The sequence below is a fragment of the Ostrea edulis genome, chromosome 9 (genome assembly GCF_947568905.1).
Source record: "Ostrea edulis chromosome 9, xbOstEdul1.1, whole genome shotgun sequence".
Taxonomy (NCBI): domain Eukaryota; kingdom Metazoa; phylum Mollusca; class Bivalvia; order Ostreida; family Ostreidae; genus Ostrea; species Ostrea edulis.
In genome coordinates, this window is record NC_079172.1 from 28,068,596 (window position 1) to 28,086,243 (window position 17,648).

The 17,648-nt window shown below is 34.9% G+C and overlaps 1 protein-coding gene across 1 annotated transcript; it reads right to left on the bottom strand.

The window, feature by feature from the left end:
- Nucleotides 1-6,911: 6,911 nt before the first annotated feature.
- Nucleotides 6,912-11,757, bottom strand: LOC125657652 (short-chain collagen C4-like). The gene is made up of 5 exons (XM_048888373.2): nt 11,651-11,757; nt 10,675-10,915; nt 7,691-7,768; nt 7,356-7,592; nt 6,912-7,217 (listed from the first exon to the last, which is right to left on the bottom strand). Exons 1-5 carry the CDS (start codon nt 11,699-11,701, stop codon nt 6,973-6,975), a joined length of 852 nt encoding a protein of 283 aa, XP_048744330.2. The 5' UTR covers nt 11,702-11,757; the 3' UTR covers nt 6,912-6,972.
- Between the last annotated feature and the right edge of the window lie 5,891 nt (nt 11,758-17,648).

The window sequence follows — 17,648 nt, forward strand, 5'->3', positions numbered from 1 at the left end:
TGAACAACGTGAACAAGCATACGATATGTCCCCGAGTAAAACATTACTTAACCGCCGAGTTTCACCTAAAAAAAACTATTTGGTAAACAATGCGCACCCCTTTCTCACACCAAAAAGCCTTGCATTTTGATTTTGAATTTTTTTCCCGGACCCTCACCCTTTTTAAGAGGAGACAAGCCCCTCCCGCACTCTTCCCCTCGTCGCAATGCGACTCGACCGTCTACTTTCAGCAGCCGGACTAGTCACAAATCAGCAGGACTAGTCAATTATAGATTCTAGTAGTCCTTTTCACTAGTATAGTGAAAAAACTTAGTGTCAAAAACTGATTAGATCTTACACCTTTCATTATTTTGACAATTGCTGGAAAATATAAATATCTTTGACTGACGGCATTATATGTGCTGATGCACTGTCATAGTGATTGACGTTGGTACTGTTAATAGACAGTCTCTGCTTCATTCATCATTAGAAACTGGCCGAAAAGGAATTGTTGAATGATTTATTAGACAGGGAAACCATGGTTGTTTTCATATCTCCGACTAAATCGGCATGTATCAAAAGTCAGAAGGGGGGGGGGGGGGTTAAAAATATACGATCCTCTCCCATTCAGACTTCGGACGTGGTTTGAGACAATGAATATGATTTTTGATTCAAACTATTTTCCTTTGCGTAAATACTAATGCATTGAAAGATTTGTTATATAAAGATAATTGTCAGGAGCCTGTATATTTTTTTTTCAAATAAAGAGTGTAATTAATAGATGCAAGTGTATATGCTAAAACTTTGAATATAATACCGACAAGATATTTTTTATTAGGTTTTTCATGGTGTCAGTGTCAACTCTTGTGTAGAACTTATCACATTGTTTGTAAATCTTATCATATCCTATAAGGTTTACATTCGGTCCATGTGTTGAATTTAAAAAAAAACAACTTTTCAAATTCGATTTATAATATTTCTTTTCACATATATTCTGGATGAATTTCATGTTCTTTTAACTCTATGTACAATCCAATGTAGCATTGGTTAGTGCGTGTTCCTTCGCTGAAAACATTTAATTAGTGCGCTCAAAAAAAAAAAAACACGAAAGAAGTGTACATATACACACAAGAATAATTTAAGGTAACCACGCGCTACGTACATATATGATATTCATTAAATTTAGATTAAAATACTGCAAATTGGATGCAAATGTAAATGCAATGTTAAAATTGAATGAATATATATGGGTTCCTCTACAATTCTTAGATACAATTACACTAATCGTCATTCAATTCACAGCATCCACCGCATCCTATCATCTACAATTGATTAAAACTTTCGAAAAAAATAAATTAAACTTTTCAAATAAAAATCATAGTGCACATTTGTTTAATAAAACTTTGAGCATATGGCGACATAAATTGGATTATTTTCATATTTAGTTCTTGACATAGCTTTCTTGTTCATGACGTTGCATAAGGTAACGTCAAAATGGCACAACGTTATCGTAAACTATACTGTATTTACATATGTATTATATATAAGTAAAGCTTTTTACGAAGACATCATAATCATTTTAAGGAAGTATACACCACATGAAAGAATTTTAAGGAATATCATTTAATTTGGACGCGGGGCAAAATTTGGCCCCAAACATACCTTGTCCTTTATGTCATCAATTTATGATACCTCTATATTTATAACAGATATTATTGATTGATTCAAAAAGAGAGAGAGAGAGAGAGAGAGAGAGAGAGAGAGAGAGAGAGAGAGAGAGGGGGGGAGGGTGTGGGTGTAGAATCGCTCACATCGCTCACCTGAGTCACCTTGGTCCATATCTGAAGACTTTCCATATATATTTGCATGTAAAACTGTAGTCCCTATTATGGCCCAAACTACTCTTTGCAAACTTGAATCTACTCTATGTCAGAAAGCTTTCATGTAAATGTCAACTTCTTTGGCCCAATGGTTCTTGAGAAGAAGATTTTTAAAGCTTTTTCCTATATTTGTATGTAAAACTTTGACCCCCCCCCCCCACTTGTGGCCCCACCCTACCCCCCGGGGGCCATAATTTGAATCTGCATAATGTCAGAAAGTTTTCTTGTAAATATAAGCTTTTCTAATTCAGTGGTTATTGAGAAAAAGATTTTAACTATATATTTGTATGTAAAACTTTGATCCCCCTTGTGGCCCTATCCTACCCCCGGGGGCCATGATTTGAACAAACTTGAATCTGCATTATGTCAGGAAACTTTCATGTAAATCTCAGTTTTTCTGGCTTAGTGGTTCTTGAGAAGATTTTTAAAGTTTTTCCTATATATTTGTATGTAAAACTTTGATCCCCCCCCTTGAGGCCCCATCTTATCCCCGGGGGCCATGATTTGAAGAAACTTAAATCTGCACTATGTCAGAAAATCTTCATGTAAAAATCAACTTTTCTGGCTCAGTGGTTCTTGAGAAGAAGATTTTTAAAGATTTTTCCTATATATTTGTATCCAAAACTTTGATCCCCCGTTGTGGCCGCATCCTACCACCGGGAGCCATGATTTGAACAAAATTGAATTTGCAATATGTCAGTAAGCTTTCAGGGAAATTTCAGCTCTTCTGGCCCAGTGGTTCTTGAGAAGGTTTTTCAATGACCCCACCGTATTTTTGCATTTTTGTGATTATCTCCCCTTTGATTTGAAAGAGACATGACCCTTCATTTGAACAAACTTGAAAGTCCTTCACCCATGGATGCTTTTGGCCATGTTTGGTTAAATTGGCCCAGTGGTTCTGAAGAAGTCGAAAATGTGAAAAGTTTAACAGACAGACGGACAGACAGACAGACAGACGAGGGACAAAAAGCGATCAGAAAAGCTCACTTGAGCTTTCAGCTCAGTTGAGCTAAAAAGCATGGACAGGTAGATTTCTACCATGTTCTGTTTCTGTGTATTTCTTTGAGTGTCATGGGACATAGCAATTAACACCTTGGTAGACCATGGCCACTCCAGGTAATACCATATGTTTAGATTAGGCTCCGCCTACATTTTCACTGACCGTACGGTCATGAGATGGGTCTCTAATATTGGTTAAAGTGGAAATTGATTTTACAGAATTCGGTCCAATCTATCAAAATACTCTTTCAGCATGTTAATATGACAAACTCGTTTTTCTTTAGAGCCGGCCAGATGTCTTAACTACATAATTTGCATCGTTAAGCTTGTTTTCAATTTCATAAGGACCTTAATACCTAGTCCACAAAGGATGACCAGGAACAGGTAAAAATACAAGAACATTATCATCTGCTTTAAATACTTTGTTCCTAGCATTTTTGTCATACAAAACTTTCATTGCAGCTTGTGAACTCTTGAGTGCTAATTTACAAGCATTATGAAGTATCTCTTTTAAATTTGATACATAGTCTAAAGATTAAAAGCACTAGTTTCAGTTAGCCATTTTTTCCAGCTATTTCAAAGGACCTCTAACTGTATGGCCAAACACTTATTTAAAGGGACTGAATCCTAGAGCCCCTTGAACTGCTTCTCTTGCAGGAAAAAACAACAACAAAACACAAGGTGAACTCCTTCATTCCAGTCTTTATTATGCTGATAAAAATATGTTTTCATCATAGTTTTAAGGGTTTGATGCAAGCATTCAAGTGCCCCCTGAGACTGAGGACGATAAACAATAGACTTCTATTGTCTAACACTTAAGTCATGCAAGACCTGTTGAAAAAACCCTGACATAAGATTTGAACCTTGGTCTGACTGAATAGCCTTGGACACTCCTAAAAAACCGAAAAACTTGGTAATAGCCTTGATTATGGTTTTCGCCTTAATATTCCTAAGAGGTATAGCTTTAGGTAATCGAGTGGACGTACACATGACAATACGTAAATACTGGTTCCCTGGCCTAGTTTTTGGCATGGATCCTAACCAATCTACTATCTGGCAAACATGACAAGACTTGCAAAATTCAGAAACATCCTTTCTTAGCTTAGGCGAATACAAATTACTACAAATTAAGTTACAAGTCTTATGGACTCCTAAATGACCTGACATGGGTGTATCGTGAGCCAAACACATGATGTCCCTATGATATAACATTGGGACACTATCTGGTGAACGGCCCGCCACACCTCATGTGATGGTGCATCAGGTGCTCGTCATTTTCGCATAAGGATCCCATCGTTGGTATAGAAACACTCTTCAACTTTGGCGGCCTCTTCTGGGAGAAGTGCACTTTTTCTGAGGGTCTTTATTTTGCTCAGACAATAGCTGTTCTCTACTAAGAGTGGCCTTGCCCTGGCCTTTCTGTATATTTGGATCATCATCCTCACGAATTTCAGCGGAGACTCACTGTTATATGGTTGTTTGTTTTCATGTGAACTGCCATCAAGATCAGACAGGAAAGTGTCACTGAGGTCAATTTCCTAAGATGGACCAGCTGTGTTGAGGGGTTGAAGAGCTAGAGTAAGCATCGACTTCTTTCCTTCTGGTTATCGATCTAGTAAAAGCACAAACTGGATATATGTCGTCGTTTTTTTCATCGAACGCGACATTTGAAACGATTTTCTCACAAACTATAGGGTCTGGTATGGCTTTGTCACCGGCTAAATCGTTGCCTAGCAACATGGGAACGCCTTGAACAGAAAGAAAATGGTTTCCTATCATTTCCAAATCCTGTACAAGCATGTGGCTGCGGTTTGTCAATGTCATTTTTTTTCTTAAGCTTAAAGCATTCACTAATCAGAACCAATGTAGGGTGGTGACTGGGAAGTATATTCAAACTTTGAAGCATTCTTTTTATCTGAGTCTACACTCTCTGATGAACTACTAACTTGAGATTTTGCTACATTTTTTTTCTTATAAGAGAGATTATAAATATATTAAATAACTGCGACTTCCTCAAGAGTTCTGACATTCTTATCTTCTAAATGTGTTCTCAAATCTTGATGAACATATTCCTTATAAAAACTCTTCTACTGAGATGAGTTGATGAATATTGTTAAAGTTGTCATTAATTCTATTAAATCTCAAACATTGATCAAATAAATCTTTTTCTCTTGCAAACTCTACATATGTTTGATTGTCAAATGTTCTGTATTTTCTAAATTTTTGTGTGTACACTTCGGGTTCTAATTCATAACCTTTTACAATCGCGGCCTTGACCTTGTCATACTCTGAACTATCCGCTATGGAGAGCGCCGAGTAAACATTGATCGCTTTGCCAATTAAATCACTTTGTGACAAAGTGGACCAAACATCTCGCAGTCATTTAACATTTTCGACAGGGGATGCTTACTCCTCCTAGGCATTTCCCCCCACCGTTGGTGTGTCCAGGAGTCCGTGTTTGCCCAACCTTTTATTTTGTATTGTTTTAGGAGTTATGAGATTGATCACTGTTCGTTATCTTCACCTTTCACTTTCTTAAAATGCCGAAAATATTAATACCCTGATTATTCTTGAATTTGCGGTACTAACCTGATATGTTTAGCTGCATTGAATTAAGTTTTGACAGGTACAATTTTCGATTCCTTTTGTATTTTTAATTTTTCTAATTCAAATTGTTCTAGGCGTTCTCTCTTTCTGCTCTTTTGGTGTCTAATTGCATTTTTTCTCCCTCATATTGTGTTTATATTTCCTTTCTCTTTCTACCCTGCCATTATCTTTTTCTCTCTCAGCACGTTCTTCTCTTCCATTTTTAGTTTCATTTTCTCAATTTGCATTTTCTGACTTTCTCTTTCCCTTTCTAATTTCATTTTCTCTAATTCTAACTGAAATTCGAATTCTGACATTTTTGTTGGTTCAACTGATCGTTTTGCAAAATTGTTTGACTCAAAAACATTTTCTTCTACAAGTGTTTTAGCGAGAGTAACTTTGATATCTTGTTTACGCATTGTGAATTAAGCTCTAACCGAAGTGTACAGTTAAACGTAGTAACTCATTTTTTTTTAATGCATCGAACACCTGAACAATTGGCAAGTCAAGAATTGAAGCATTTTATGTTTGATAGAACTTCATTTTGTGAAATTCATCAACAATTAATATTCTAACATTGGGAATAATAGTCCAAAATACAGATATATCGGGCAAGTGATTTACAAATAACCAAATAAGAGGACAAAAGTGATCATGTGTGTACATTTTGGTATCCTACATCATCATTTACCCATTCCTTGTACCTAAAGCATTACATTTTATTGTGTAGATTTGCAACATGAGTTACAAATTACCACAACCCTTTTGTATAACTAAATACACACTTTGTTTGATGTATATGAAATCAAATCGTTGTGATTAAAACGAAATAGCAGCAATACTCCCGCATTAGAATTTCAGAGAATGAAAAAAAAAGTTTGATAAAACCTGATTATGTCATTCATGCAATATACATGTATCGCCCGAAATTAGTATACTCGTGTTATATTTAAGGTCTGATGTTCAACTAATGAAAGACGAATATAAAGAACAGTGATTAGTTTCATAAATCCCACAAGCAATACAAGAAAACAATTGGGGAAACACGGACCCTGGACATACCAGAGGTGGGATCATGTGCCAAGGAGGATTAAGCATCCTTTGCCGCAAGCCCTATGTCTTGATCCGGTAAACGGAGTACTACGTGGTCAAAATAGTGTGCAAAAGGCATAACACTTGTGGTTTGAAATTATATCCTTTGTGCAATTTTACAGTGTGTAGGTGTATTTCATAAGACTGACATTAAACGATCTGAGTTACCGTGGAACAAATTTAAAAATGCAAAGAACACAAATATTTCATTTGGATCAGATTAGAAATACTTTGTTTGATATCTGCCAACACATTGTTGTTTTAAAAGAATTGTGAGTGATGCAATGAAGCAAATATAAGACATTTCGACGAAATAGAATATATCATTATTCTTATCATTCCCTCAATCAAGTTTGGAAAAGAATAACACAGCTATTAATTCTGAAACCAATCTCTTTATTGTGTGGAAATATTTCAATTGTCCTATCCGATAACTCTATGCCTTGGAGCAGACAGCACATACAAGTTCCCGCCCGTTTACGTACGGTGGACATTTCAATGATCCACATCTTGCCTCCACAGAAAAGAAAAGATAGCCAACATGACTAGAATGACCCCCAATTAAGGTATCAGGGTTCCTATCCACACACCTGTAGGTTGTGGCAGCAGCATGATTATGATATCCCGCCATTAGATAGCCATCGTATTCCAATTTCCAACCTTTGTAACAAGTTTTCCTTGCTAAAGTAACGAGAAACAACAGTTAGATGTTTACTATTTTGTATATTCTTTATCTTTGATATCTGTGTGAATTCTTTAAGGTTGGTTAAATCATGATCTATTGAATATTAGGAATGGCATCAATTGGTTCAAACGTACCGGGGAATACTCTAACAACAGATATATTATGTACCAGGCAGACAGCGCACGGTACGTCATGGTCATTGAGTCTATGCAAGTTACTCAGAGAATCGCCAGTTTCGTATTCGGCTCCATATACATAAGCTTTATAGCCGTTCGTTCCATCTTTGTACCGGCCCCATTCAGGATCTCTTGGTAAACAAAGGGGATCAACAGCCGCTCCCGAGTGGCTATAATGTGACCCACCTGTAAATCCTGTCAAAGAAGGATTATTTTTACATGAGTATTGCCACATTGCAATATATCAATTCATGACAGAAAATCCAGTTCCTCTTATCTCCATGTACACTTACCAGAAAGAACCAGCTCAGCATTCGAGGGACATGTTTTCTTTCCCCATCTTGTATAAACAACGCTTCTGTTTCTTCTACCTGTATAAAAAAGACAATAAAAGCAACAACTTGATGTTCTTCAAAAAGGGGACTGCAAGACTTAGACCATAAAAGTGTGTTTCTAACAGACTTAATATTCTGGGTTGAAATGAAAATGTGCTTTTAAACAATTTTTACATCCCTATATCATGATCAAGTAAACATATTAATCAGAGTCATTAAAGCAAGTCTATAAAATTTTCAAGAATATTGAACTTTCCATAATTCAAACATGATAGTGATCACTTTTATCGATGTAAATAAAAATAATAACTGAATTATGAAAAATTATAGAATGTAATATGATAACTTCTGTTTTAGTAAAATTAAAACCCAACCATTGAAATGAATTGATTTTCATTTTGAATATATATTATCTCTAACAATAACATTTTCTCCGTCCAAAATCGCATTCATGTCTAGTGATCAGTCCTTCAAAACATTACTTTGTTAAACACAATTTTTATTCTACGCACACGTACTCTTAATTGTACATCAAATAGATCCAGAAAAGGGGTGGAAGTGGGTATCTAAAATAAAATATGTGAAATTTTCTGTGCTATATTTTAAATATTTCAGTTAGGGTAGTTATATTTATTCAACAGTTCACTGCTATTTGCGTGCTTTATATAAAATATTTCAGATGCAATCTGTATCTTGCATGATTCTTTGAAATGTACATTTGCGTTAAATAGCAGTATCCCATTTCCATTCTCAATGACCCTGTAGCATGCAAGGTGAAGATAACGAACAGTGATCAATTTCATAACTCCTATAAGCAATACAAAATAGATAGTTGGGCAAACACGGACCCCTGGACACACCAGAGGTGGGACCAGGTGCCTAGGAGGAGTAAGCATTCCCTTTTGACCGGTCACACCCGCCATGAGCCCTATATCCTGATCAGGTAAACGGAGTTATCCGCAGTCAAAATCAGTCCACCAAGAACGGCTTAACAATAGGTATGTAACACGTCAAACAGCATTTGACCCAATGCGAGGTTGTATTGACGAACTAGAACGTTATAACGACCATAGAACTTGCGAAATGCTGACTTCAATCGAGACTATTAAAACCTCTGTATCATCAACTTGTTTGTCAGTAGCTTACCTCGATTTAAAAAACTGACTATACGCAAAACAAGCTCTTGCATATCGATTCAGTTGAGATATATAAACACGATATGCAGGTGATAATGGAACATTGCTATATAAATATGGGAAGTTGATGACGGAGAAGCTGAAATCATCCCATTTGTCATATAGTTGAGTTGTCAGTTTGTCGTTAATGTCTACTTTCAATAGAATATCTAAGTATGAAACAGAAGTGGACGACTCTGTAGTGTCCTTTATTTCGAGCACACAGGGATATATCAAATCGACATATGAATGAAAGCTATTATTGTTCATAGACAAAACGTCATCGATATATCTTAATGTCGAATTGAAGGCCATAGCGAGAGATTGTTTCTTCTCACGTAGAAGTTTTTGAATAAATTCTGCTTCATATGAATATAGAAACAGGTCAGCTAACAAAGGAGCACAATTCGTGCCCATGGGGATTCCAAGAGACTGTTGGAAGACCTGATCACCAAAGACCACGAAGATATTGTCAATGAGGAACTCTAGCATATTTTTTATTTCAACTTCAGAGTACTTGTGCGTGGAATCAGAGTGGTGTTTAACAAAGTAAGTTTTTGAATGACTGATCACTAGATATGATTATTTTCGTTTTCCGTTTTTGTTGAAGATGCAACTGTATATGATGTCAAAAAGTCTAGTCTTTAATTTATCGTGAAGAATAGTCGTGTATAGTGTTAAGAAGACATAGGTTTTAATGTTATTGATTTGGGGAAAATTCTGCCCTATATCCTGATAAATATATATGTATAGGTCTGATAAAAAAAACCATACATACCACTAAAATGACCAACGACACGAAGAAACAGTTTGTCTAATTTGTGGGACGACTTCTCATTTCTTCAGGACAAACGAAAATAATTACATAATGTGGGCAGTATTAAAGAGAGAGTGATAATAAAACAACAAAAAACTACATGTGAATACACCTTGCACTGCAACTAAACTAAATCTACAAACGTATTTACATCGCAGAATGTATGTTTTGGGGGTTTTAGGCTTGCCAATCAATGTTAAAAGCGGAGCGAATTAGGGCATGCCCTATTCGTCAAAAGAGCTGATCCAGAATGTACGAAGTAGTAATAAGTAGTAATAATAGACTTAATTAATCTCAGGTGGAACGAGTTAAGAACATTACGTTGATATATAAATAGTAAAGTTAACTCATATCCGGAGAAATTCTATTTTACGTGTAAAAGATACATATCTATAAAAGGGTGGATCCAGAGGTCCGGATCCCCCCTTTTATGCAGACGGAAATTTTCTATTTTATTCAGTTTTAACAATACGTTGAGTTGAAATTATATGAGAGGTGGATACTTTCATATAATGAATTTCAAGATTGTGTCTTTGATTTGTTTGACCTTAATTAATGTATCTAGGTTATATATGCATGTATGTTCTTAGGAAATAACGCTCAGAAGCATGTGGATTTGATAAATATTGCAAGCAATCTTATAGCCACTTGATTTTTCATTTCAAATAATTATAATTGATTAAAAAATAATTGTTTACATTTTCCTGTCTGTTACAAATAAGGTACCCGGTATTATACAAATAAAATTTTACATATATACTTAATCTTTTTGTATTATTTCAATTATATGACGACTTTGTATCTCATCTCGTTTTAAATCCTTTGTTAAAGTATGTTGTTTTTCGCCAGTTAGAAGTCCTTAGTGTACAAAATGCATTAAAGAAGCATATAGATATAACGGGGGAACTAAGCCGAATTGATTGATGAAAAAGTATAGTATAGTCATGTACCTTTTTTCTCAAAATCAGCTTTCGTTTGTTCCTTGAATACATTCATAGATCGCTGCATGGTATTTGTGAACCTTAGGAACTCCTGCTTCAATGCTTTAATTTGATAATCTCCGACAGCGGACGACAATTGTCCAGACAGGAAGCCATGTAAGATGTCTTTGCAGCTTCCAGTTTGTGTTTCAACGTGTGAAACATGGACCATCAGTAGGAAGGTTGGTAAAATCATCATTTTATATGTAATCTAACAAAAAGGGAAATATTAATAAGTATGCTAATAATTATTTTCAACCTACGCTGTATCATCACCAAACAAACAGATATAGCTAATGTTCTATAACATACAAGTGCATTATAGTATTCAACACGTATTACCGGTACGTGGAAAGTATCTGCAAGGCTTACAACACTAATACAGCGGTGGGTCCAGGGAATCAAAACAGAATACGATATTGAAGTATGCGAAATGAAAAACCTCAAAACATTTCATCAAATTATTTTCATTTCTGAATGTTAGAAAATTTATGTGAGAAAGATGGGACCCAAGAAAATCGTTTTGAAGGTTTCAGAAATAGAGCTTTCGAAATTTTCCATTGAATGAAAGGTGAAGATATCGAACAGTAATCAATGAAATGCATAACATATCCTATACATGTATTCATTCGATTTAAACAATTTACACGTTGAATTGGAAAGGGAAAATGTCAAACGCACTTAACTGGTATGATCAATTTTAAGTTTGATTTTGTAAACAAACAAACCAATTAAGCAAATCATATTGAAATGCATTGTTGGCTTTCAAGTATGATACAAATGTCTTTCCTGGAGGAAGCAAAAATTTCGAAACTAAAAACACATCACAATTTTCATAATCCAGATCAATAAACTGACTGGTTCTTGGGAATGTATTGGATATGTACTTTCTTAATTATGGACAACTTCATTTATGTTGATAAGAAAGTAATATGTATACACTTACATCTTGAGTTATTTTCCAGAATAAGAAATGATACATGCATTTATTACACATGCACCAGTCTCAATGAAAAAGTTTTAGGACATATATTTTGGTAACAATATGACGCATTCCATATATATGGTTCGTGACAGAATAATCTCATTAAAATGTAACTAGATACTAACATTAGTATATACGATCACTGTTTGTTTTCATCACTTGTCCATGGACACAATAACTGAATTATACGTTTTCTAATATATGTTTGCCTTGATAACTAACCTAATTGAAATGAAATATTTGTAGTGAACGTTTGCTCTGCAGACATAAATGACAGAACATGCAGTGATATTAAACTGATTTGTTGATTTGTTTTAGAAAAGGTCTTCTCTGGTATACATATAGATAAGTACATTCTTCATTCAGAAAAGTGTTAAATACCATTGTACTCGTGCCAATGATTCTACATTCTTTTTCTTGGAATTAAAAAAAATTCGTGATATCGGTGATATACGGGTATGGAACAAAGTGTGCTGCTACGTAAATGTATTATTGTAATTGTAATTATCAAAGATGAAATGCAGCAGTAGATATGGGGCTCACAGCGGGTGTTTGCCCAACTATATATTTTGTATTGATTATAGGAGTTATGAGATTGTTCACAGTCCGTTATCTTCGCCTTTCTTCTGACATATTTAATACCAACTGTTAGACCTTTCTTTGCAAATTTATTTTGTTTGAGGAGTTCGCGGTTTGTCTGATAGTATTTATGAAATTGATCACTGTTCGTTGCCTTTACTTTTGCATGGTATTATAGGTAAGAAGATATACGACTATGTCAATATCTGGTCTTAAAATGAGTAGAATGCAAAATAGGTTGATGTCAATACTTTTCGTAAGAGGTTCATATCCATGAGCAATAACACTAATCTCATTAAGTGCTCAATAAGCATACATGTATGTATAACAATACGGATGACGTCACAGTTGGCGAAAAAACAACTGATCAAAAACTCATATCACATATTAGGCCAGCGCTCAAAAATGCATATCAAACACGAAATCATGTATTCTCTCATAACAACTCTGTGTTTACTCGCTTGTTACCAGACGAAAACAAATATCTGCCCTTGGGCCTTTGGGCAAGAAACGATCACTTACTTGCGAACTGAAAGTAGTGGGGAAAATAAGGTAATTGAAAACCATTGCGTGTAATGAATGATCAGTAGAGGTTTTTAAAGCAAGTTCTGCAATGATAGTTACAACGCTTAGTACTATCAAAGTACGAAATTCAAAACAGTAGATTTTTGGTCACATGAAAGATGAGGATAACGAACAGTGATCAATCTCATAACTCCTATAAGGAATACAAATATATATTATTACTACAGTAACTTGATCCGAAGAGTCGGATCACGTCGAGTTGACAGGCGAGAATCATCAGATCACACGAGACGCGAAGCGTGGAGTTTGATCTGATGATCCGTGCCTGTGAACGAGACGTCATCCAACTCTTCGGATCAAGTTGCTGTAGTAATGATAAATTTATTATATACCCTCATGCATTTTAAATCCATCTTTATGAGATAATAAATGTAATCCAAATTATCAAAAATACAGACATACAGTGAAATTATGTTTTGTGTACGCAGTTTTGTTTGTGATACAGCCAATATTTTAAGCAAAAAAAAAAAACAAAAAAAAACAAAAAACGTTGCGTTGATGCATTGTGACATCATTGTGACGTTATCAGCTTCCACGAATACTGATACTGAATCAGAAAACCACAGGGTGGTGATCCGGATCACACGCTGTGAAATCCACAGTATCAAAGAACAATACATTGATGGGTATATAATAAAAAATAAATAGTTGGGCAAGCATGGACCCCTGGACACACCAAAGGTGGGATCAGGTGCCTAGGAGGAGTAAGCATCCCCTGTCACATGTACGTCTGCCAGACTCAAGACCCACCTTCCCTCTTAGATCCCTCTTGCTGGTGCTCTGTATACAATAATACAATACGATACAACAATACAATAACTCAATGCAATAAGTTCCTGAATATGTCATACCTCTAAAAAAGCTACATTATTATTCATATAATGAAGCTAACCAACCAAACATTTCGGTTGAGCATCACTGAAGAGACATTATTTGTCGAAATGCGCATCTGGTGCATCAAAATTGGTACCGTATAAGTTTTACATTATGACCCCTGGGTTTAGGCCTCTGCTGGTGGACTGTTAGTCCCCGAGGGTCTCTACAGCCCAGTAGCTAAGTACTTCGTTACTAGCTTGAAAATACGAATGTATATTTAATTGCTGTTATAAAATTTAGAAATTCATTTCAAAATTAAGAATTATCTCCCTCATGCATAGCTCTTATCCTTGGACGAATTAGGCTCCACTTGTTTGGCACGCTGTTTTTGGCTATATTTAGCTCTAAAACTTCATAGTTATTTCGGATTTCAAACATTTCGGTTGAGCATCACTGAAGAGACATTATTTGTCGAAATGCGCATCTGGTGCATCAAAATTGGTACCGTATAAGTTTTACATAGTGTAAAACTTATACGGTACCAATTTTGATGCACTATGAACCCATTCGAATACGTTTTCGGAATATTGATTTGAACTAATAGAATTCTACTACAAACAAAATCGACATAAGCTATGAAACTTATTCACTTTAGCAGCACATGTTAATAGATATACACTGTTGATATATTTCAAAGTCAAGTTCAAGTCCACTGTGAGATATTTTTTCTATATATAATGTAAAGAAATCTAGTCTCTGATTTATCTGAAGAATAGTTGTGTAATGTCGTACGTTTTGATACTTTTCTAACAAAAGTTTTGTAATTTCAAAATTAATGCACGTTCATATCAAGCTTTTAACTACAGCAAATCGGATCAAATGTTTATTTTTAAGTGTATCAAAGTCTTTGCCATAGTGAATCGAAAGATCAAACTGATTTGTATTGTCATTCAAAGTTCCACATATTTCATAGTACAACTCTATACTGTATTATACTTAAATACAATTTCCCTCTAAGATGGTGTAAAGCTTATACGGTACCAAATTTGATGCAACAGATACACACCTCGACAAATCATGTCTCCCCAGTGATGCGCAAACGAAACGTTTGAAATCCGAAATAACAATGAAGTTTTAGAGCTATTATATGGACAAACTGGTGTATTGTAATTACAAAACCTTCAAAATAAGAACTTCAGAGGAAATTGGGTCAATCTGCCTCTCTATGCTATCAATGACAGTACCCAAACACTTGTACCTGTTACTCCAATTTCTTGATACGCCCATGTAAAATAAGTTCGTTTTCTCATACAGTATTTGGTCGCAAGTCGCAATGTTTGGATTTTACATGATCAATTCTCTCCTCCTGATCTACATGTAACATGCACTGGCGCAAATTGGATTAAGCCATTCAAAATATATACCTCATCAGATCAGTGTGGTTCAGACGGTATAAACATTTAAAATACAGATTGATTGTTTGTGTGGAAATCAACATGATGAACAATGGATTAAAGATTCCATACATCTACAAGCAGAATAACTTAGAGTTTCATAACAGTCATTGATTTATTGCTTTAAGGTGGCTCACTACACCCAGAAATAGTTTCTCAAATCAATATGAATTGATTTAATTATAAAACATATGATGATATATAATAAGTATATATTCCAAAAAGGCAAAAAATCTACAAATTTGGATAAAAACATGATTTTCAAAAACAATATTTCAACACATATGAACAAAAGACTCTGTGGGATTTGAACTCGAGATCTGCGGTTCACCAGCCCAATGCTTTAACCACAGATCTACGATGATAGACAAAGAAATCGATCGACACAATTAATTTCACAAAACATTTAAATCGCCATCTCGTGATGTGGTGCCATAGAGAGTATAAGTTTTAGTGTAGTGAGCTACCTTAAAGTGCAATATCATGAATAGGAGATATATAGCAACTGGAGATTTCATCAGTTTAGTTTGGAAGACATCGTCATACTCTATGAATTCATTGGTGTCAAATCAATCTGTATATTGATTCAAATATTTTGACTTCACAACAGATTTTCCCCAAATGTATGTTGCAAGATATAACTTAAACGACTTGTCCGTTGACTGCCGTGTATTCAATATTACACCTGTTACAATATATCGATTTTTCCTTGGCTTGTTTATGAATTCAAGGTTAAAAAGTAGTCGAGGTTTTGTAGCAATTTCGAAATATGTGAGATAAGATATTTGATATTGAAATTGATAAAGTTTTAGAATTAAATCCACATGTTTGTCACAGATATTTTTTTTTAATTCGTAGTTAAAACTTAGATTTATCTTGATTTTCAAGTATATGAATAGGTTGTATTTTACTTTTATTTTTTCAAAATAATTTGCATCATTAACGTTGGGAAAGTCGTAGAGAACAATTTAGCATTAGCCATTAATAAATGTTTCTAGAATAGAATGTAAAAGGGATATATATTTGGCTCCACTTTTTTGGCACGCTGTTTTTGGCTATATTTAGCTCTAAAACTTCATAGTTATTTCGGATTTCAAATATTTCGGTTGAGCATCACTGATGAGACATTATTTGTCGAAATGCGCATCTGGTGCATCAAAATTGGTGTTGTATAAGTTTTACATTATGACCCCTGGGTCGAGGCCTCTGCTGGTGGACTGTTAGTCCCCGAGGGTCTCTACAGCCCAGTAGCTAAGTACTTCGTAACTAGCTTGAAAATACGGATGTATATTTAATTGCTGTTATAAAATTTAGAAATTCATTTCAAAATTAAGAATTATCTCCCTCATGCATAGCTCTTATCCTTGAACGAATTTGACTCCACCTTTTTTGGCACGCTGTTTTTGGCTATATTTAGCTCTAAAACTTCATAGTTATTTCGGATTTCAAACATTTCGGTTGAGCATCACTGAAGAGACATTATTTGTCGAAATGCGCATCTGGTGCATCAAAATTGGTACTGTATAAGTTTTACATTATGACCCCTGGGTCGAGGCCTCTGCTGGTGGACTGTTAGTCCCCGAAGGTCTCTACAGCCCAGTAGCTAAGTACTTCGTTACAAGCTTGAAAATACGGATGTATATTTAATTGCTGTTATAAAATTTAGAAATTCATTTCAAAATTAAGAATTATCTCCCTCATGCATAGCTCTTATCCTTGGACGAATTTGGCTCCACTTTTTTGTCACGCTGATTTTGGCTATATTTAGCTCTAAAACTTCATAGTTATTTCGGATTTCAAACATTTCAGTTGAGCATCACTGAAGAGACATTATTTGTCGAAATGCGCATCTGGTGCATCAAAATTGGTACCGTATAAGTTTTACATTTATGAATGTGTTCTAAGGCATTACATTTTGAGGTTATGATTTGAAATTACGAACATTCACTTATGGATGTGAGTAGACAATACGCCTCGTCACAAATCTTAGGTCATGGCCATTCTTCCTGTTTTTGCAATCTTTAGATTTTACGTTATCAATTATCTCATTCTGTCCTTAAACACCTTATGTGATATATGATCTACATGTAACATGCACTGACTCAAATTGAATTAAGCCATTTAAAATACATGCCTCATCAGGTCAGTGTGGTTCAGATGGTAAAAACATCTAACATGCAGGTTGATTGTTTGGATAAAAATCAACATGATAAACAATGGATTAAAGATACCATACATCTACGAACAGAATAACTTAGAATTCAATAGCATCGACTGATTTATTGCTTTTAAGTGCAATATCATGCATATGAAATATATAGGAACTTGTGATTTCGCCAATTTGGTTTGGAAGACACCCTCATACTCTATAAATTAATGAGTGTCAAATCGATCTGTATTTTGATTCAAATAGTTTGATTTCATAACAGATTTTCCCCAAATATATGTTGCAAGATGTAACTTACACCTCGAGTTCATTGACAGTCAATATTCCACCTGTTACAACATATTGATTTCTAGATGGT

Coding starts and splice junctions, on each gene's coding strand:
- LOC125657652 (XM_048888373.2), bottom strand. CDS start 11,701: ATGTGTAATAAATGCATGTATCATTTCTTATTCTGGAAAATAACTCAA. Junction 7,593..7,690: donor TGCTGAGCTGGTTCTTTCTG/GTAAGTGTACAT, acceptor CTTCTTTGACAG/GATTTACAGGTGGGTCACAT. Junction 7,218..7,355: donor TGTTGTTAGAGTATTCCCCG/GTACGTTTGAAC, acceptor TCGTTACTTTAG/CAAGGAAAACTTGTTACAAA.